Source organism: Eptesicus fuscus, chromosome 9 (genome assembly GCF_027574615.1).
Source record: "Eptesicus fuscus isolate TK198812 chromosome 9, DD_ASM_mEF_20220401, whole genome shotgun sequence".
In the NCBI taxonomy this organism is placed as follows: Eukaryota; Metazoa; Chordata; class Mammalia; order Chiroptera; family Vespertilionidae; genus Eptesicus; species Eptesicus fuscus.
This window is the reverse complement of record NC_072481.1, coordinates 2,817,824-2,838,494: the sequence shown is the minus strand read 5'-3', so window position 1 is coordinate 2,838,494 and position 20,671 is coordinate 2,817,824. Positions and strand designations below refer to the sequence as shown.

Genomic DNA, 20,671 nt, shown 5'->3' with positions numbered 1-20,671 from the left:
GGGGACCAGGAACCCGCGAGGGCCACCCCCTCCTGGAGCAGGGCGGCCTCCTCTCCTCCCACCTCTGCAGCCTCCTTCACCCGCACCCGTGGCCGGGGGCAGCCCCTTCCCTGGCTGGAGCATGACCCGGGATGGCTGGGGCCTGGCCGCTCGGGTGACTTCCGGTGGCCTGCCCTGGTGGTCTCCATTTGATGCGACCAGGCCAGTGGGTTCCCCTAAGCTGGCTTTGGAATCTGCCCTGTCTGTAAATGGGGATAGTAGCAGTATCTCCTCCTTAGGGTCGTGGAGAAGAGTGAACAGGGCTGGCTGGCTGCCCCAAACTCCTGGCACAGGCCTTGCACTTGGGAGGGCTCCGCTGCTGGCCTGTGGGGTGGTAGCAGGGGCAGCGGGCCTGGCAGCACCACCAGGATTTGAGGTGGAAACTGGCCTGTCCAGGCCCACGGTCACGGGTGCCAGGAGGAAGGAGAGCCGCTGTGGTCCGGCAGCGGGGAGGGCTTTGTGGACTTCCCGCGGCAATGGCCTTCTCGGGCATGAAGACCCAGCTCGGCCTCATCCATCCAGTCTGCACTGAGCACCTACTGTGTGCCAGGACTGGGGAGAGCGGAGGGTGCGGGTGGGCCGAGAGCCTCTGGCCTCTGCACCGGGCGCTCCCGCAGGAAACGGGGCCGAAGAAGAAGAAACACTTCAGGCGACAGTCCGTGCTGGGGGGCTTGGGGATGGCAGTGAGGGGCTCTTTCTTTCCAGAGGAGGGTGGAGGCCTCCCCGGGGAGGTGGCCTTTAGGTTGGGGCGCAGTGCCAGCCGTTGCAAAGTCAGGGGCACATGCTGTTCCAGACAGAACGCAGACGCGGAGCTGGGTGAGCTGGAGGGAGGGAGGAGGCCACATGGCGGACCACCGTGCGGGACTCGCCCGGAGGCGAGGCGGGAGTCAGGCCATGTGGGGTTCGGTCCTGAGCCACTGGAGAATTTTAAGGGGGGGGGGGGCATGGTCAGGCTTCCCCTGGGGCCTCCCAGCCCCTAAGCACCCGCTGGCTCCCGGGGCCGGCCCTCCTCACCCCCGTCCGTCCGGTGGAACAGATGGAGAGGAGCTGTCTGAGGGGTGGGGGGCGGTGATGGCATGTTCCCCTCGCCCCATGGGGACCGAGGAGTGCCATTCCAGGACCCCAGAGTCAGAAGCCTCGGTTCCGGTCCTGCCTGTGGACTCACGCCCCTGTGAACCCACACTCTGGATGGAGGCCACAGTGCCCGCGCCCACCTCCTGGGCAGGCGTGTAAACGGGCTTGGACACCCTGCCTGGGGACCCCAGCACCGCACCCCATCCTGGTGGCCGCTTCTCGGGCTCCCTGTGCGCCCCCTGGCGGCGGGGCACGTGGGTGCACCCCGCTGGAGCCGCAGGGACCTCGGGGAAAGTCGAGTTGGGCTTGGGGTTTTCCTGACCCGGCTCCCTCCCGGCCCCCCCCCCCCACTTCCTCCCTCCCGCCGCGGCACCTGCGGTCCGGCCGCCGCCGCCGCTTCGCCCGGGCAGAGGGAGCGGCCGCGGGCTCCGGATGTGGCTGGGAAGCTGGAGGTCAGAGCGGAGGGGCGTCCCGGGGCTGGACGGGGCGCGGGGTCTGAGCCCCGGGGGGGACTGTGCCCCTGTCCCGCCCCCCTCTTCTGCCACCAGCATTCGGGGGGCTCCCCCGGGAGAAGCGGGTCCTAGGGGGACACTGAGCCGAGGACCTGGCTCCGGGGGGGAGGCCGGGGTCAGCGCGGGGCGGGGCCGGACGCGGCGGGCGGGCGGTGCTCCCGGCGCCCCATCTCCTCCCCCCGGCCCCCCGCTGTCCCCCGGGTCCCAGCGCTCGGCGGGCGGGCGCGGCCGCACAATGGCAGGAAGCGGGGCCCCGCGCTTTGTCCGGCCGGCGGCGCACCCCGCCGCTCCCTCCGGCCGCCATGGGGACCGGGCCCGGCGTCTCCGGGCGCCGCGCGGCCTCCAGGCCCGGCCCCGGGGTGCCCTCCCGGGACTCGGCGCCCTGCGGGGCCGGGGGTCTCGCCCGCCACCGGGAAGGCCAGGTAGGGGCGCGGGGGCGGTGCGGGCTGGGGGACGGCTCCAGGCGCTCCCCTGGGAAGTGGGGGGCCGGGGCCCTGAGGAGTGTGCCCCTCCCGCCATCGGGGGGGGGGCTGGAGGCGGAGCGGACCGCCCAGCCTGGTCTTTTGTGTCTGGGCTGCCTCCGGGCACCCCGCTGGGCCCGGGCCCTGCCCCGCGCACCCCTCCCCGTCCTGCCCCTGCCCAGGCCCTGCCACACCCCTCTCTCCTGCCGCGGCCCCGCCCTCGCCCGCGGGTGGGGAGGGAGGGCACTTCCGGCGCCCCCTCCCCACGGAGCGGCCTGACCTGCTTCCCCAAGGGCCCCTCTGCGTCGGTGAAGTTCTGGTCCATCCGCCGGTGGAGGGGCAGGGGCCTCCGGGGGCTCCCCCTCTGACTGAGTCCTGGGAGCTTTGGTCCCTGACCCTGCTGCCCTCCCCCTGCCCTCAGAGGGTGGGGTGGTGGGCAGAGGAAGGGGGCCCTGGGCACCTGGTCTGAGGGAAGGGGAAGGGGCTGCCCCACTTTCGCTCTGGGGAGACCCCGCCCCTGGAGCGAGCTGTGGGAGACCCTGTGGTTTGGTGATGGGGCGGCACCAGCAAATGGAGCCGTCAGGGAAATAGAGGGGCCCTGTGCCAGGCTGGACTCAGAGGGCGAGAGGCTGCCGAGCTGGCGGGCTGTGGGCCTTCTGGGGAGAGGGGCTAAAGCAGGGCAGGTGCCTTCCCCGGATTCTTTGGGGCAAAGCCAGACCTCCTGTTAGCGCGCCCTGCTGCCCCGAGGTGGCAGGCGGGCCCCGAGGTGGCAGGCGGGCCCCGAGGGGGCAGGCGGACCCCGAGGTGGCAGGCGGGCCCCGAGGGGGCAGGTGGACCCCGAGGGGGCAGGCGGGATGGAGGCGGAGGCCGGTGGCTCTCCCCCTTCCTGTAGACGAAGTAGATAGAACAGCTGCTGTGGTTGAAGGGAGCCCTCAGCCCGACCTCAGAGCCGAGAGGGGCGTCGGATCTGGGCCAGAATGGCCACAGCCGCCTGCCTGGGGCCAGAGCCCCGAGAGCAAGCGTCCTGCCAGCCACGCCTCGTCCAGGGGAGGAGTGAGGGACGCAGGAACCAAAGCAGCGACTTCCTCTTGTCTCCGTGGCCCGGCTGACCCAGGCTCACCTCCCCCTCCACAAGCTCCCTCTCAGGCACCAGGCGGGCGGTGGCGGGAGTGTGGTGGAAACCTGGGATCTGGAGCCATGAGCCCTGGCGAGGTGGCTCAATGGTTGGAGTGTCTGGCGGAGGGGCAGAGTCTTTTTGTGCCTCTGACCAGCTGAGGAGGAGACAAAGGCTGCACCCCAGCACAGCCAGCTGGCAGTGGGCCGGGCCAGGTCCCTATTCAGCAGGAGGGGTTTCTTGTTTCTGGCTACAAGTCCTGAACCGCAGAGCCTGCCCGACTCCTAAGTCAGGAGGGAAGGGGTATGGAGGCGCCAGGGACAGGTGTCGGCGTTGCGTGCCCATGAGGGGTCCATGCAGTTGCCCACAGGTATGCCACCACGCCGACTGTGCACCAAAAGGTTGCCCCTCGGCGATTTGCCTGGAAGACAACGTGGCCTCAGCGCACCCACGTGCCAGGTCATTTGGGGACCTTGCTGTCCTCTGTAAAGTCACCTGAGGGGCTCCCTGCTCGGCCACTTCAAAAATCTGTGTGGCCCTGGCCAGTTCGGCTCAATGGATAGAGCGTCGGCCTGCGGACTGAAGGGTACCAGGTTCGATCCGGTCAAGGGCACGTACCTCACTTGCAGGCTGGATCACCGGCCCTGGTTGGGGCTCGGGTGAGAGGCAGTCTGTGTGCCTCACATCAATGTTTCTCTCTGTCTGTCTCTCCCCGTCCCGTCCAGTCTCTGTAAAACCAATAGAAAGTATCCTCAGGTGAGAGTAACAAAACACCTGTGTCACAAAAGACACCCCCCCAGGCAAAAAAAAACTATGAGCTACTTCTTCCCTAAAAACAAAAATTTTTTTTAAAAATCCTCACCTGAGGACATGTTTCTTTGTTTATTTTTGTTTTTAAAGAGAAGGGAAGGGAGAGAGACAGAAAGAAACCTCCATGTGAGAGAGAAACAGCGATGATTGCCTCCTGTACGGGTCCCGCTGGGGACCGACCCCCAACCTAGGTATGTGCCCTGACCGGGAATCGAACCTGCAACCTTCTGGTTTAAGGATTGAGCCAACTGAGCCACCCGGCCAGGACAGGGGCATCTATTCTGAAAGGAACAACCAAACAACCAAATGCATGCCCAAACCCTGATTGGCTGCTGTACGGGGAAGCGCCCATTTAGACGGCTGGGGAAGTGCAGATGCGGCCTGGCTGTCACTAAGCAACTGCATGGACCCCTCATGGGCACCCAACGCCGACACCTGTCCCTGGCGCCTCCATACCCCTTCCCTCCTGACTTAGGAGTCGGGCAGGCTCTGCGGTTCAGGACCAGCGAGGCCATCGAACCGAGGGCAGAGGCTCCGAGGGGGAGGCGGGGGGCCTTCTGGTTCAGACACGGCGCTGCCAAACCGAACGGCAGCCTGAGCTTCGTCTCTGGGTGTCCTTCCCGCCTGCGCCCCAGGAAGAGGCCCTGGCTGCCCCGCCTTCTGGATACTTACTCCAAGTCTGCCCCTGGGCACTGCGTTGCTGGGCAGGGCGTGGGGTTCCCTGCATCCCTCAGAGTGGCACAGAGTCAGTGCTTGCAAAACATTTGTCGAGTGAATTCCCGAGCACCAGGCACCCGTGGGGAAAGGATGGCTGGCAATGAAGGGCAGCGCCTGAGGGGCCAGGAGGCCCCCCCCAGGCTCAGCCAAGGTCTGGCCACAGCCCACCTCCCATCCTCGCCCACAGGTATGCCACCACGCCGACTGCCAGCAGCTGCACCGCCGGGGACCCCTCAACCTCTGCCAAGCCTGTGACAGCAAGTTCCACAGCGCCATGCATTATGACGGGCACGTCCGCTTCGACCTGCCCCCCCAAGGTGAGTACGGATCGGGGTGCCCAGCCGGGCCCTGCAGTTCCCAGGGTTGCCCCACATCCCTTTTCTGGGGGCACCGTGTCTTGGTACCTGGGGGAACCATGGCAGAGCCGTCAGAAGGACAAGAGTTGACTGTAAATTATGAAACGCAAGTATCTTTCAGTCCCTTTTGTTCCACAAGTTTTTTTGTTTTTTATTAAAATATGTTTTTATTGATTTCAGAGAGAGGAAGGGAGAGATAGAAACCTCAATGATGAGAGAGAATCCTTGATCGGCTGCCTCCTGCAGGCACCACACTGGGGATCGAGCCTGCAACCTGGGCATGTGCCCTGAACAGGAATCGAACCCTGACCTCCTGGTTTATAGGTCAACACTCAACCACTGAGCCACACCGGCCTGGCTCTACAAGTTTTTTGAACAAGAGAAAGGGCTGGGGGTTGTGCCCCATCTCGGGAGCAGACCTGTCTCTGCCAGGGGCTGGGTCTGCACCTCCAGGGCTGCCCTGTGCCTGGACGGGGGCCAGCGAGGAGAAGGCCCCTTTCTTCTCGTCCTCGGGCAGGGGGCTTCTGGGCAAATCTTCCAGCGGCGGGGGTGGGAGTTGGGGGGGCAGGTCAGAGGAACTTGTAGCCGGAAACAAGAAACCCCTCCTGCTGAATAGGGACCTGGCCCGGCCCACTGCCAGCTGGCTGTGCTGGGGTGCAGCCTTTGTCTCCTCCTCAGCTGGTCAGAGGCACAAACAGACTCTGCCCCTCCGCCAGGCCTCCTGGGACTGGGTTTGGCCGCGGGGTGGGGGCGGGGAGGCCTGAGAGAAAGAGCCGTGGACCTTGGGCCCTTCCTGCAGTGATCCCCGAGGCTGGCTTCCTCATCCTGATTTCATAGAAGGGTAAACTGAGGCCGCAGGTGGATTTGTATGGAGAGTGGGGCATCCCCTGCAGTGTCCTCTCGGGGCCCTTGTGCCTTTTTGAATCTGGGGGTGACTGTGCTAAGCAGTGACCGAGCACCTCTCCTCACAGAACCGAGGGGCCCTAGCTAGGTGGGGGGCGGGCCACAGGGTCAGTGGTGGCAGTGTTGGAAGGCTAGGGAGGGGGCCAGCGAGGGAGCCGGCACAACCCACGCCATTTTTTTTTTTTGTTTTGCTTTTTAAATATATTTTTATATTGATTTCAGAGAGGAAGGAAGAGGGGGAGAGGGATTGAAACATCAATGATGAGAATCATTGTTAGGCTGCCTCCTGCACGCCCCCCACTGAGGGTCGAGCCCGCAACCCAGGCATGTGCCCTTCACCGGAATCGAACCCGGGACCCTTCAGTCCCCAGGCCTACGCTCTATCCACTGAGCCAAACCAGCCAGGGCGCAACCCACTCCGTTTTACCCTAAAGGCTCTGTCCTGGCCCGGAACGTGTCCACGCGGTCATGCCCCCCACGCACCAGCCCTGCAGTGGACCTGGAGGAGGAGGAGGAAAGCGCAGTGGATGGCAAAGGGTAGGTGAGGGGAAGCGGGGGCGAGAAGACACTGCGGGGTCCCAAGGCTGGGTCTGAGATCAAAGATCCAGGGACCAGCGGCTTCCGGCTTCCGAGGGGCTGACTGGAGACCCCTCCCTGTCTCTGCGGCTGCCTGATTCCTGGAGGAGGCCACCTAGCCTGGGCCAGCCTCCAGGCTTCACCTGGCTAGGTGCCCCTGGGTGTGATTCCTGTGGTGGCCGCCAGAGGGCGCACAGCCCCTCCCGGGCCCTAGCCGGCCTGCGGGCACCTGAGTCACTTGGTCACTTGGGGTGTTTGCTGGAGGTGTGGGCAGGCAGCCAGGGCCCACTCACCACACATCCCGGTGAGGACCCCCTGTGCTCGAACCTCTGTCCTCCTGGCTTCCCGGCAGGGACCGGAAGAGCACAGGCCTGAAACTCTCCAAGAAGAAAGCCAGGAGGAGACACACCGACGTAAGGGGCCCCCGCTGGCAGAAGGCCCGGCAGGCTCTGCCTCGTCCCCGAGCCTGGGCCTGTCTGCTCTGAGCTCCGGGACCAGGGGTGGGCCCAGTGTGTCCCTCCCTCGCCACCTGCCCTGTGGCCCAGCGCGGCCCACCTTAGCCAGGTGGGGGATGCTGTAGGAGCGCCTCCCTCAGGTCCCTGGGACACAGGTGGTTGGGGACTCCCTGTAGTCACTCCCCTGCTGGGGGTCCCCTGCTGGACCCCGGGGTGGGGAGGGCAGGAAGAGGGGGCACAGAAGCTGAGACCCATGTCCTCTCAGGACCCAAGCAAGGAGTGCTTCACCCTGAAGTTCGACCTGAACGTAGACATCGAGACGGAGATTGTGCCGGCCATGAAGAAGAAGTCCCTGGGGTGGGGCCTGGCGGGACGTGGGCGGGGCAGGGGCAGGCTCCTGCACCGATGACTGTGTGTGTCTGCGTGGTGGCCTGTGCACCTGTGTGAGCAGTCCTACCCTGTGTGCATGGCCCAGGCCCTGGGAGTGGATGGGCCTGGGACAGTGTCGGCCCTTATGTGCAGGACACACCTCTGTGGTGTGTGTGGGGGGTGCGCATGCACCTGTGTGTCCGTGTGCTTGTGTGTGACTCCGTGGGTGCTCCCTTTTCCACTGGGAAGGCGGGTGGAGCCGGGGCCCTGGGCAGGGTGGGGGGTGTGACTGCCCCCTAACAGACACAGCTCCCGTCTGCGGCAGGGAGGTGCTGCTGCCCATATTTGAAAGGAAGGGCATCGCACTGGGCAAAGTGGATATCTACCTGGACCAGTCCAACACACCCCTGTCCCTCACCTTCGAGGCCTACAGGTTCGGGGGACACTACCTGCGGGTCAAAGGTGAGCAGCTGGCTGGGTGGAGAGTGGCTGGGGCCTGGCTGGGCCTCCTGGAGAGGAGCGCTTCTCCCAGGCTCAGGTTCCCACTGGCAATGGCCCTGAGCAGCTCATTACCATACAGGTGTCTGCTGGGCGGTGCAGGGCGGGGCCTCGGGGAGGGCAGCTCGGCCTTGGTTTGGATCCTTGGGGGAGAGAGGACCCGAGTCCCCTCTCCCACCAGACCTGGGTGTTGAGGACCTCTCCTTGCCCCCCAATGCCGCCCCAGCCAAGCCGGGGGACGAGGGGAAGGTGGAGCAGGGAGTGAAGGACTCCAAGTCCCTGAGTCTGCCCATCCTGCGGCCAGCCGGAGCTGGGCCCCCGGGCCTGGAGCGCACGGACCCCCAGAGCCGCCGGGAGAGCCTGGACATCCTGGTGAGGAGGAGGAGGGTGGGGAAGGGCCTCCGGGAGGTCGGCTTTAATCTCCCCTTTGGAAAACGGGGCTGGCTCTGGGAATAGGGGGCCCTTTTTGGATCTAAGGTGGTAGGTCTGTCTCCGAGAGGCTGCCTGTGCCCAGCGAGTGTGTGTGTATGTGTGTCTGTACAAGCAGGTGTTGCGTGTCACTGTGTGTACGTGTGTGTGTACGTGTGCGTGTGCGTGTGCGTGATGGATCCCCTGGAGCTGTGCTCCTAAGTGCACTGAGTGTGACTCTTTCCCCCGCCGGCTCTGCGCTGTGGCTGGAAGGCTGGGAGGGGTCCAGGTGCATCTGTGTCTGGATCCTCCCACCCCCAGAGCACCTGTGGGTCCTGGGAGCAGTGGCCCTCCAGGACCCACACGTCCTGCAGAGACCCTCCCCCGTCACAGCCTGGCCCGAGGTCCTGGAAACCCCCCATGGGGCGGGGCTGTGGGGACCAGGGCAGGGCTGGCCTTGACCCCCCTCCCTGGCCAGGCCCCTGGCCGCCGCCGCAAGAACATGTCGGAGTTCCTGGGAGAGGCGAGCATCCCTGGGCAGGAGCCCCCCGCGCCCTCCAGCTGCTCGCTGCCCAGCGGCGGCGGCGGCGGCGGCAGTGACAGCTGGAAGAACCGGGCCGCCAGTCGCTTCAGCGGCTTCTTCAGCTCGGGCCCCAGTGCCAGCGTCTTCGGCCGGGTATGTGGGCCCGTGGGCCCCGGGGCAGGGCAGCGGCTGGCCCTGACCCCTGACCCTGACGCGGGTCTCCTTCCAGGAGGTGGACAAGATGGAGCAGCTGGAGGGCAAGCTGCACGCCTACGGCCTCTTTGGGCTGCCCCGGCTGCCCCGCAGGCTGCGCTTCGACCACGACTCGTGGGAGGAGGAGGGGGACGAGGAAGAGGATGAGGACGACGCCTGCCTGTGGCTGGAGGACAGCTGGCGGGACCTCATCGATGGGCATGAGGTGGGCGCCACCCACCGCCGCCTCCCCCCTCTTCTGGGGGAAGGACAACATGATCCCCCCACTTCGCGGGCCCTTCTGAGCACCCAGTGACAGGTTGTTCCCAGGACAGCCCTGTTAAGCTGTTGTCATCACTAACCCACTTTGGGGAGACTGAGGCAAAGTGAAATTACAGTGTGCCGTTTAGATGTCTTAGTGGTAGAGGAGGGCCCAGAACTTGGGGGACCCCTGGGTCTCTACCGGGGGGGGGGGGGGGGACGGAAAGGAGGTTACAATCTAGGTTGCTCCCCTCCCCCCTCCCTGGCTGACCCTGCCTTTCCCACAGAAGCTGACCCGGAGGCAGTGCCACCAGCAGGAGGCGGTGTGGGAGCTCCTGCACACGGAGGTTTCCTACATTAAGAAACTGCGGGTGATCACTAACGTGAGTGGGGCTCACGGCCCAGAGCCACCCCATCTGCTTCCTTTGGGTGCCCCCCCCCCGCACCCAGCAGAGTTAGGGCCTTTGAGAAGGACCAGTTGCCAGGCCACAAAGTGGGAGGAAAGCAAGAACTCCGCAGGTTAGTGGGCTGAGTGAACGAACACGGGCCTCGTGCTCTGATTCACTCCTTCAACGGCTCTTCCTGAACACCTGCTGTGCCAGGTGCCCAGCAACCCACACCCTAGCCGTGGAGACACCGTGGGTAGGCACAGGGGAATGTGTATGCAGGGACTTTGATCTCGGGGGGAGCACCTGGCCTGGGCTTGGGGGTTCAGGAAGGCCCCCTCTGAGCCAGGGCAGAGTGGAGGACAGCTTCCTTCCAGGTGGGGCCTGGGCAGGGCGACCCTCCAGCGGGCCGTGGGGTTCGGGGGTTTTCTGAAAAGGGGAACCCTCTCTGTCCCTGGGAGCCTCAGAGCCTCCTGGGAAGCGTGAGGGGTAGAGGGGAGCCTAAGAATCTGGGTGGGGAGTCGGGACTGGGAGCCCCAAGCTGCAGCGCCCCATACCCCCACAGCTGTTCCTGTGCTGCCTCCTGAACCTGCAAGAGGCGGGGCTGCTGTGTGAGGTACGGCTGGGCCTGGGGGAGGGGGTTGGGATGGGGTAGTGGGGGCGGGGCTTGAGCAGGGGTGGAGACGGATGGGCGGGGCTGGGAGAGGGTAGGACCTACCAGTGGAGACGGTGAGGCGTGGGGCGTGGCTTCAGAAGGCGGGGATGGAGGAGGGTGGCGAACAGAGGCGGGCTGGGAGGGGCGGGGCTCACGGGGCTGGTGGGCTGGGGGCGGGGCCGAGCGCACCTCCCACCCCCAGGTGGAGGCGGAGCGCCTGTTCAGCAACGTCCCCGAGATCGCGCGCCTGCACCGCGGGCTGTGGGGCAGCGTGATGGCGCCGATGGTGGAGAAGGCGCGGCGCACGCGGGCGCTGCTGCAGCCCGGCGACCTCCTCAAAGGCTTCAAGATGGTACGGACCCAGCCCGCCCCGGGCGGCCTGACGCGGCGGCCGGGCTGGGGCGCCGATCTCATCTGCTCATCACCCCACCTCCCCGGGAGTAGGGGCCCCGCCCGATTCCTGGTGGTCAGAGGCGAGGAAGTCCCAGTCGGTCTCCCGGGTTTGACCCCGCCTGGCCGTCTGCCCTTGCTGCCTGGGGGGGGGGATGATAGGCTTGTCGCCTGCGGGTGGTCGCGGAAGAGCCGTAAGGGAGAGCTTGTGCCGGGCCCGGCCCGCAGGGGCGTCAGGTGACCGGTGTGTGTTCCTCCCGGCGCCAGTTCGGCTCCCTCTTCAAGCCCTACATCCGGTACTGCATGGAGGAGGAGGGCTGCATGGAGTACATGCGCAGCCTGCTGCGCGACAACGACCTCTTCCGGGCCTACGTGACGGTGAGGGCGCCGGGCTGGCGCGGGGCAGGGGCGCAGGTGGCCCACCTGGGCTGCGGGGGCGCCGGAGCTGGCAGGGGGCGGGGCCTGGGCACCGGGGCGGGGCCTGTCCTGAGCCCCGCCCCCTCCCGCCCAGTGGGCCGAGAAGCACCAGCAGTGCCAGCGGCTGAAGCTGAGCGACATGCTGGCCAAGCCCCACCAGCGGCTCACCAAGTACCCGCTGCTGCTCAAGTCCGTGCTGAGGAAGACGGACGAGCCGCGCGCCAAGGAGGCCGTCCTCACCATGGTAACCAGGGCGGCGCGGTTCCCTCTGCGGCTGGGCCTCTCCCTGGCCCTGGGCCTGAACCAGCCACTGTCCATCCCAGATCGGCTCCGTGGAGCGCTTCATCCACCACGTGAACGCGTGCATGCGGCAGCGGCAGGAGCGGCAGCGGCTGGCGGCCGTGGTGAGCCGCATCGACGCCTACGAGGCGGTGGAGGGCAGCAACGACGAGGTGGACAAGGTGGGCGGCCTGGCCTGGCTGGGCGGGAGGAGGGGCCAGACTGGCAGAAGGGCTGTGCTGGAGTGAGTCTCGCGTGGGGACTCCTGGCTGAGCTGGGAGGCCAGCCCTGACCCCCTCCCCTGCACCCTTCCCCCTCCCCTGCGCCCTCCCCCGCAGCTCCTGAAGGAGTTTCTGCACCTGGACCTGACGGCGCCCATCCCGGGTGCTTCCCCTGAGGAGACGCGGCAGCTGCTGTTGGAGGGCAGCCTGCGGATGAAGGAGGGCAAGGACAGCAAGGTGACTCTAGGGGCCACCCCGTGGGCAGGGCCCCTGCCCCGCCCCCGCTGGCCCTGCAGGTTTGGACCACCCCTTCCTGGCACCTCCTGGGTGGAGCCAGTGGTTCTCAGCTGCCCAGTCAGTTGGGCAGTGATTCAAGAACTAGTGACCTTGTGGTCTCTGAGGGATGATTCTCTGCCTGCAGTTTACGCCTTACAGATTCAGCAGCATGGCCACAGCCCGGGGGTGCCTGTCTTGCCCACTGGATGCCATGTGGTTTCTGGTGGGAGGGAGGGGCACACTCCATTAGCAGGCCAGGAACAGACCCTTGCACTGAGCTAGTAATCCGTCATGCGGCATGTAGCCAGAGCCTGCAAGTCAGGATTTTAAAGTTACCTCCCAGTGGATAGAATGCCGGCCTGTGGACTGAAGGATTCCGGGTCGACTCTGGTCAAGGGCACATGCAGGCTCGATCCCCAGTAGAGGGCGTGCAGGAGGCAGCCAAGCAGTGATTCGCTCTCATAGATGTTTCTCTCTCTCTCTCTCTCTCTCTCTCCCTCCCTTTCCCTTCCTCTCTGAGATCAATAAAAATAAAATAAAATTTACCTCCCTTTCCTCTTTAATATCAAGTTTTAATTTAAATAAGTCACAAGTCTATAGCTCAATGAAAGAAAATCATCTTGTTCTTCCTTTTTTTTTTTATTGACTTCAGAGAGGAAGGGAGAGGGAGAGAGATAGAAACATCAATGATGAGAGAGAATCAGCAATGGACTGCCCCCTGCACACCCCCCACTGGGGATCGAGCCCACAACCTGGGCATGTGCTCTTGGCCAGAATCGAACCCAGGACCCTTCAGTCCGCAGACTGACACTATCCACTGGGCCAAACCAGCTAGGGCAGTGGTCGGCAAACCACAGCTCACGAGCCGCGGTTTGCCGCTCTGTTGACTAATGAGTTTGCCGACCACGGTCATATACTACCCTTTACCTCTTTGCACACAATATGCCACAATTGCCTAATCCTCACAGCTTCCAACTACACGGTAACGTTTAGTCTAGTCCAGTGATCGGCAAACTCATTAGTCAACAGAGCGGCAAACCGTGGCTCGCGAGCTGCATGTGGCTCTCGAGCCGCAGTTTGCCGACCACTGAGCTAGGGCTTGCTCTTCCTTTTAATTCTGCTCTCACGTTCGTGGCCGTCGGGGCAGGGAAGGTGTTTAACAAATCCAAGTGCCCCCGGGAGAGGGCGCTGCAGCGGACGGGCCGAGGGTCCCTGCCTGAGGCCCCAGGACCCTGGCTCTGACCCCTGGCCTCTCCTGCTCCCCCTGCCCCCCCAGATGGACGTGTACTGCTTCCTCTTCACGGACCTGCTCTTGGTGACCAAGGCCGTGAAGAAGGCCGAGAGGACCAAGGTCATCAGGCCGCCGCTGCTGGTGGACAAGATCGTGTGCCGGGAGCTGCGGGACCCCGGTGAGGAGCCCGCCCCGCCCCTGGGCCAGGGCGGTGACGGGCAGGGCCGGCAGTGGCCTTGGCTGACACTGACCCGAGCCCTTCCTAAGCAGGCTCCTTCCTCCTCATCTACCTGAACGAGTTCCACAGCGCCGTGGGGGCCTACACGTTCCAGGCCAGCGGGCAGGCTCTGTGCCGGGGCTGGGTGGACTCCATTTACAATGCCCAGGTGAGAGAATGCCGGGCGGAGGGCGGGCGGCCTGGTGGGGGCTGTGGCTCACAGCCCGCCTGCCCCGGCCGACGCTGCCCCCGCCTGCAGAACCAGTTGCAGCAGCTGCGGGCGCAGGAGCATGCGGGCAGCCAGCAGCACCTGCAGAGCCTGGAGGAGGAGGAGGAGGAGGAGGAGGAGGACGAGGAGGAAGACGAGGAGGAAGAGGAGGGTGGGGAGAGCAGCACTTCCGCCGCCAGCTCCCCCACCATCCTGCGCAAAAGCAGCAACAGCCTGGACTCCCAGCACTGGTAGGCGTGCCCAGGACCCCCAGCAGGCCCGGGCAGGGCAGGCACTGCAGCCGGGGCTCCCGACCCCCAGGCCGCAGACACTGCGCAGGGCCCGGCTCCAATCCCTTTCTCTGAAAGGCTTCATGTGAGAACCCAGCCGGGAGGTGCGGGAGCGTGGCTGCCACAGCCACAGGCGGGGGGCAAAGGGTTTTCAGCTTGACCGCCAACTCTGCTTCTAGTAGCTGCCGGGAGCGAGCTGACGGCTCTCAGGCTGTGTCCCACGGGAGAGAGTCCGTGATGGGGACGGATGCCATGCTGGTGTCCGCTGTGGGCACAGGCGCTGGGGTCTGGGCCCGTGCCGTGTTTGCCATCCCTGAGCCTCAAGCGGGCAGGGCCGAGGCTGTGGGCGCCTGCTGTGCCAGCCGGGGCTGACCCCCTTCCCGGCCCGCAGCGCCTCGGACGGCTCCACGGAGACCCTGGCCATGGTGGTGGTGGAGCCCGGGGAGCCGCTGTCCTCTCCCGAGTTCGAGGGCGGCCCCTTCAGCTCCCAGTCGGACGAGATGTCTCTCGGTACCACCGCCTCGTCCGTCACGCCGACCAGCGAGCTGCTGGCCCTGGGCCCCGGGGACGGCCGCTCCTGCTCCATGGACTCCGCCTACGGCACCCTCTCCCCCACCTCCTTGCAAGACTTTGCGCCCCCAGCCCCTGCGGCGGAGCCAGTGCCCCGGCCCCTCGATTCACCACAAGCCCCTTCACCCCCGCCCTCGCCCCGCCTCCGCCGCCGCACCCCTGTCCAGCTGCTGCCCCGCCTGCCCCACCTGCTCAAGTCCAAATCTGAGGCCAGCCTCCTCCAGCTGCTGGCAGGGGCCGCCGCCCAGGGGCCGCCCCCAGCCCCCAGCCGCAGCCTGTCGGAACTCTGCTTGGCCGCCACAGCCACGGGCACTAGGACTCGGGGCTCCCCTCACGAAGCTGGGCCCCGCTGGCATTGCGGGGGCGCACCACGCCCTGGCGGTGGCTCCCAGCCTTCAGAGATGGAGGGCAGGACCACCTGGCTGGCGGGGGAGCCTGAAGGGCCCGCCAGGAGGAGCAGAGAGCTGCCCTCAGGGGCCGCCCCCAGGGCCCAGCCTGAGCCGCCCCCCGGGATCTCTGCGCAGCACAGGAAGCTGACGCTGGCCCAGCTCTACCGCATCAGGACCACCCTGCTGCTCAACTCCACGCTCACTGCCTCGTGAGTGGCCTGGCCCGGGGCAGCGAGGACAGGTGGCCCAGCGTGCGGGCACTGGGGGCACTGAGCCCTGGGGGTGGGTAGGGGCACTGTTATGGCTGGAGCAGGTGGCACCCAGGGCTATGGAGGAAGAGGGAGCCCGGGGCCTGCCCCAGAGCTTGGCTGAGGGTGTCTTCGGTGAGCAGTGGTGAGGGGTCAGAGGTCAGAACTATAGCGGGGAGGAGAGGGTGGCTGGAGCCCCTCTGAGTGGCATCAGCAAAGGAAGGACTATCTCTCCCCTCCCCTCCCCGCCCCTGCAGGGAGGTCTGAGCAAGGGAGGCCCCCAAGGGTGCCACTGACCACGGACAGCGGACAGCAGGCCTCGGGGGTGCGCGGCCCCCGCTCCGGCTGCTGCCTGTGTGCGCACAAGCCGAGTGCCGGGCGGGACCCCTGCCGCCGCTGGGCCGTTTGCACTCGGCCAGACTGGATGGAGATGGAGGAGGGTTCGGCAGAGGCCCAGGCTCAGGATGGCCCCCACTGTCCCACCGTCACTAACCTGTCCCCCCATCCTCCCCCGCCGCCTGCCCAGCAGGATTCCTCGTCCGCTATTCCCTGAAGTCACCAGCCTCCACTGCGCTGGACTCCAGGGCCACCCCCTCTCTTCTCCTCCGGCCCCGAGGGGGACAGTCCCTTGCCCTCGCCTCCCTCCCCCTCCCAGGCCCGCGGGGCTCCCTGTAAAGTTGCATATTTATTGAGCTTTGGTTCTTTTATAAAGACTTGTACACACTCCGCTGGGAGGAGGCCTTCGCTTTGGAACCACCCCTTTCAGGACTCCGGGCAACTGAGCTCTTGTCCCCCATCTGTGGTGGGGCACCGGGGGCGACCGTGGGGAGCAGCAGTGAATTGGGGGGCAGAGGCCACCAGACCAACACCCCAAAACCAACCCATGCCCTGACACAGCCATGAGGCCCACCATTACAGCCCCACGTGGTGCCTGCCCTGGGCTGCCCCATGAGCTCATGCCAGGGTGGGCCACCTGGCTTGGGCTCCCCGGGAGTCTCTCTGGGGCTGCTCTCCAGGGGAGGGGCCCCTGCACCCACACCTTACAGTATCTGGAGGGGCCTGGCTCTGAAACCCCGTGGAGGAAGTTCCTTCACCCCGGGGTGGTGGTCTCAGGGCTGAGGCCGGAAGCCAGGCGTGGGGACCGGGCAGCCCTGTCTGTGCACCTTGCTGCCCGCAGGCCGTGAGCGCCGCTGCGCTGGGGACCGCCTCCCCAGGTCTGGGCTCCACTTCCAGGGCCCGTGGGGCTGTTTCCCGACCCCCACCCCCGAGGCGGGCTCCCAGGGGGCGGGCCCTGCGGCTGGGTGCTGGGCCGGAACTGCGGTGGGCAGGGCGGGCAGAGTGGGGAAGCCCCCGAAGGCACACGCCTGGGTTCCAGTCCCGCTTGAGGGCCCGGAGCGGCGCGGCGCCGGGCCATGGACCAGCAGCCCCGGCGCTGGGCGGCAGTGGTGGCTGCAGTGAGTGGGGGTCCGGGGGTGGGGGTGGGGTGGGGGGCGGCCTCACGTCTCTGGGCCTGGATCTGCGCGGGGAGGAAGGGGTCCTGCGAACAGCGGATATCTGAACCGTGCTCGGCAGGCCCTCCCCTCTGACCTAGTTAGAGGCTCAGCCAGGGCGGGCCCTTCCTGAGAGGAAACACCCTGCTAGGGTCCCAGAGGTCTGGAGGCCCCGGGGGGAGAGCAGGGTCCCTCGGGCGGGGGGGGGGCTGCCTGATTCCGCTGGTGGAGGGGCCCTGTGAGGGGCTGGGGGAGCCCTCCGCCTGCCCAGCCTGGCCTGTCTCCCTGTCTCATCCCCAACCCACGGGCACCCCTTCTGCTGAGGGGGCAGCTCTGAGGGCAAAATCGTGGGGCCTCTGAAGGTGGGGAGACTGGGCAGGGAGAGGCCCCGCGTGGGGAAGCCATGCCCACGCAGGACCCAGCAGCCCCGTCCCCCAGGCCCTCCTCCTGCTCCTGCCGGGCGCCCAGGGCCGGGGCGGCACTCCCAGCGCCCGGTGTGACTGTGCCCGCGGCTTTCAGAAGAGGACCGGCCCGCTCTGCTGCAGGGGCTGCCCGGCAGGTGCGTGGCTGCGGGGTGGGAGGGGAGGGGAGGCCGGGAGAGAAGTAGGGAGCACAGGGAGGGAAGGCGGGGGCCCCGCTGACTCTGACCCAGCCTGGGCTCCACAGGGCAGTACCTAGCGGCCCCCTGCACAGAGCCCTGTGGCAACGCCACCTGCGTCCCGTGCGCCCAGGGCACCTTCCTGGCCGGGGAGTACCACCACCAGAGCAGCTGTGCCCGCTGCCAGGCCTGCGACGAGCTGGGTGAGGAGCTGCTGGGTCCGGTGGGGCCCTGGGACACGCTGTGCCCGCCTCCTTCCGAAGGGAGTGGCTGGTTTGGCCACGTAGGGCGCGAGGGCCTGTGGTCACCCCCTCAGGCCCCTCTCCCCGACCCTGCCTCAGGGCACCATTGCGCCCTTTCCCTCCGGGACCGTCCTGTCTGCACACCTCAGGCCTGGCCTGTGGGGTGTGCGCTGCCCGTTCTCTTGGGGTGGCCCTGTCTGGTTTATCCCGCCTCTGTTCTTCTGGGGATCTGTCCCACCTCTGGGGGGGCGGGGGGTCTCTGCCCCTAACTGCCTCTGCTCCCCCGTCTCCCTGCACCCCCACCAGTCTCCCAGGTGGCCCTGGAGAACTGCTCGGCAGTGGCTGACACCAGGTGTGGCTGCCCGCCTGGCCGGTTTGTGAAGTGCCGGGTGCCACACTGCATCAGCGGCTTGCCCTTCCTCTGCCACCCGTGCCTAGACTGCAGGGCCCTGCACCGCCACACGCGGGTGCCCTGTGAGTACCCTCAACACGGGCTATTGACCCCCCCGCCTCCCTCTCTCCCATATTTACCCCCCCGCCTCCCTCTCTCCCATATTTACCCCCCCGCCTCCCTCTCTCCCATATTTACCCCCCCCGCCTCCCTCTCTCCCATATTTACCCCCCCCCCCCGCCTCCCTCTTTCCCATATTTACGCCCCCTGCCTCCCTCTCTCCCACCTTGGTCTGCAGGTTCCAGCAGAGACACTGAATGTGGCGCCTGCCTGCCTGGCTTCTATGAACATGGCAACAGCTGTGTGTCCTGCCCCACGTAACTTCCTGGCTGCCCTGGGCAGGGGGAGGGGAGCGGGGAGCAGATCGGGGCCAGGGGCAGGGAGGAGGGGGCTTGGCCCTGTGGTGGGTGGGCCCCCTCCAGGCAAACAGGTAAAGGGAGACGTGGATGCACCTGTGCCAGGCAGATAAGGACGCTGCAGGAGTGAGGAAGAGGCTTTGGCGCGTACAGAGGGGCACTGGTGGTCCCCAAGCCTGGGCTGAGATTCAGGACCCGCCCCTTGTTCCCTGGAGGGTGCTGGGCAAGGACTGCACTCCGATGTGTGGCTTCCCCATCCGAACACGGGGACGTTAGTGGGTCCCCCCGAGCCCCTGCCATCTCCAGACACCCTTCCAGGTGCTGGGGATACGGCAGGGAGACCACAGGCCGGTCCTGGTCCGGATGGAGCTGACATGCTAGTGGCCCTCAATCGGGTCTAGGAGCAGCTCGATAAATCCTGGTTGTTGATCTAGTTACTGGGGACACGGGGCATTCCAGCGGTACCTCGGGAACATTCTTGGGTAGAGCGAGGCTCCCAGGGACGAGGCCTGGCAGGGAAGGGCCCTCAGGATGGAGATGTCAGGCAGCGCGGACAGCCCGCCGTGCGGGCCCTCACTCCCGCCCCTGCAGGAGCCCCCTCTGGAGCTGTCCTGAGCCCTGCGCGGCTGCCTGCGGCTGGAGGCAGAGTAGGTGGCGTGCTGGGGACACGGCGGGAGAGCTGGGAAGGGCCCAGGGGAATTTGGGGGTGGCTACACCAGCACCCCCAACTGCTCTTCCAGTGTTCTGGGTTCAGGTCCTCCTGGCAGGCCTGGTGGTTCCACTCGTGCTCGGTGCCGCCCTGACCTACACCTACCGCCGCTGCCAGCCCTGCAAGCCCATGGCTCCTGGTGAGTGCCTGCACATTTGCACACTTGCACACACATGTGCATACCCACATGTGCATGTGCGTGCACACGTACATACATATGCACACACAGGCACATACACATGTGTATCTCACACATGTGCATACCACACACATGCATACCCACATATGCGTGCATACCCGCAATGTGCATACGCACGCACACGTGCATACGCACACATGCACACACTGCTAGGAACCTGGGGTGAGGGTGGGTAGCCGGAGCCCACTCAGCCCTGATGCAGAGGGAACTGAGGGAGGGCTGGGGAGTGTGTTGGGAACCCCAGCGCAGGAGCCCTGCCTGATTGCTGGTCAGACTCTCTTGTCTCTCAGCAGATGGAGCTGGGATGGAGGCCCTGACCACCCTGCAGGTGAGAATCATGTTCTGGACGAGGGTGAGCAAGTATCCAGGCCTCAGCCTTCCGGAGCTCAGAGGTCGGGCCTTATTAGGACTCCCGGCGCCCAGGGCGTGGCTGGCATGGAGAGGACCTCACAAACACGTGTGCCAAGTTCTCAGGGAATGAGGGCAGCACGGGCCTGTCCTCGGCAGTGGCTCTCAGGAGGCTGCGGGCCTCAGGTTAACAGAGCTCACTGTTCAGGGGGATGATGCCACCATGGCAAGGGCAGGGGCTGGGACTTCAGCAGAGGACACAGCTCTCCCAGGGGGCGGGTGAGAGCACACGGTCGCCCCGGGGCGGCCCTGGGGGAGCTTGCTGGCCCGGCTCCAGCCGAGGGGCCTGCTAGGTAAGCAGGGCTGACCTGGGGCCTCTCCTGGCTTCCAGACCACCCACCTCTTACCCCCTGAGAGCGCCCACATCCTTTTGGTGCCACCCAGCGGCAGTGAGAAAGTCTGCCCCGGCCAGTTGGGAGGCAGCAGCTGGACCCCTGGCTGCGCCCAGACCCAGGAAGCGCCCGGCCTGGAGGTGCCATGGTCCTGGGACCGGCTGCGCAGCGGAGCTCTGGGTAAGGGCCTTCACCCCATCCGCCCAGGTCCCAGGTGAAAGCTGCGGTTTCCTGGGGCGCCACTTGCCCACTTCCCGTCCCCTGACGAACTGGGAGGACCTCCCCGCCCCGGCCGCAGACCGCGTTCCCAGGGTCTCTCTGGTCTGTCCCCAGGCCCGCCGCCGCCGCCACCGCTGTCGCCAGCGCCCCCTGCAGGCTCGGCGGCCGCCACGCTGCAGCTGGGCCCGCAGCTCTACGACGTGATGGACGCGGTGCCCGCGCGGCGCTGGAAGGAGTTCGTGCGGACTCTGGGGCTGCGCGAGGCCGAGATCGAGGCCGTGGAGGTGGAGGTGGGCCGCTTCCGCGACCAGCAGTACGAGATGCTCAAGCGCTGGCGCCAGCAGCAGCCCGCGGGCCTGGGCGCCATCTACGCAGCCCTGGAGCGCATGGGGCTGGACGGCTGCGCCGAGGACCTGCGCGGCCGCCTGCAGCGCGGCCCGTGACGCGGGGCCCACCCGCCAGCCGGGGCCCCAGGGCCCTTGCACAAGCCCTAAGTACTGTTACTTAAGCGTGTAGACATTTTATGTCACTTATTCTGTATGCCTCTGGCACGGCCCTGCGTAGCAGCGCCAGCCGGCCTCGCCCTGCCCGCCCCCCGGGGGCTGCTTAAGGCAAAGGCGCA

General features: G+C 66.3%; 2 protein-coding genes across 4 annotated transcripts in view; both read left to right on the top strand.

Moving 5' to 3' along the window:
- PLEKHG5 (pleckstrin homology and RhoGEF domain containing G5) overlaps nt 1–15,791 on the top strand; it is a 23,460-nt gene extending 7,669 nt beyond the window's left edge. Inside the window, exons 3-21 of one of the 3 annotated variants that reach the window (XM_054721205.1) lie at nt 4,915–5,044; nt 6,421–6,523; nt 6,915–6,975; nt 7,283–7,374; nt 7,712–7,848; nt 8,111–8,256; nt 8,771–8,968; nt 9,045–9,233; nt 9,556–9,651; nt 10,220–10,270; nt 10,512–10,661; nt 10,967–11,077; nt 11,211–11,360; nt 11,440–11,577; nt 11,734–11,853; nt 13,169–13,301; nt 13,394–13,509; nt 13,600–13,799; nt 14,230–15,791. In XM_054721205.1, the coding sequence (XP_054577180.1) occupies nt 4,915–5,044; nt 6,421–6,523; nt 6,915–6,975; nt 7,283–7,374; nt 7,712–7,848; nt 8,111–8,256; nt 8,771–8,968; nt 9,045–9,233; nt 9,556–9,651; nt 10,220–10,270; nt 10,512–10,661; nt 10,967–11,077; nt 11,211–11,360; nt 11,440–11,577; nt 11,734–11,853; nt 13,169–13,301; nt 13,394–13,509; nt 13,600–13,799; nt 14,230–15,010 (3,102 nt within the window). In that variant the 3' untranslated portion in view covers nt 15,011–15,791. Of the gene's footprint in view, nt 1–4,914; nt 5,045–6,420; nt 6,524–6,914; nt 6,976–7,282; nt 7,375–7,711; nt 7,849–8,065; nt 8,257–8,770; nt 8,969–9,044; nt 9,234–9,555; nt 9,652–10,219; nt 10,271–10,511; nt 10,662–10,966; nt 11,078–11,210; nt 11,361–11,439; nt 11,578–11,733; nt 11,854–13,168; nt 13,302–13,390; nt 13,510–13,599; nt 13,800–14,229 lie in introns of all 3 variants that reach the window. The other 2 variants (XM_054721204.1, XM_054721203.1) reach the window with 2 other exon arrangements.
- Nucleotides 15,126–20,671, top strand: TNFRSF25 (TNF receptor superfamily member 25). The gene is made up of 9 exons (XM_054720673.1): nt 15,126–15,190; nt 16,898–17,094; nt 17,202–17,336; nt 17,682–17,849; nt 18,065–18,143; nt 18,774–19,030; nt 19,381–19,418; nt 19,830–20,010; nt 20,164–20,671. The coding sequence occupies exons 1-9, from the start codon at nt 15,126–15,128 to the stop codon at nt 20,490–20,492; spliced, it is 1,449 nt and encodes a 482-aa protein (XP_054576648.1). The 3' UTR covers nt 20,493–20,671.

Bases quoted from the DNA above. Each gene is read 5' to 3' on its own strand.
- TNFRSF25 (XM_054720673.1), top strand. From the start codon at position 15,126: ATGGAGGAAGAGGGAGCCCGGGGCCTGCCCCAGAGCTTGGCTGAGGGT. The intron at 17,095-17,201 runs GTGCGTGGCTGC...TGGGCTCCACAG, and splicing joins CTGCAGGGGCTGCCCGGCAG to GGCAGTACCTAGCGGCCCCC. The intron at 17,850-18,064 runs GTGAGTACCCTC...CTTGGTCTGCAG, and splicing joins CCGCCACACGCGGGTGCCCT to GTTCCAGCAGAGACACTGAA.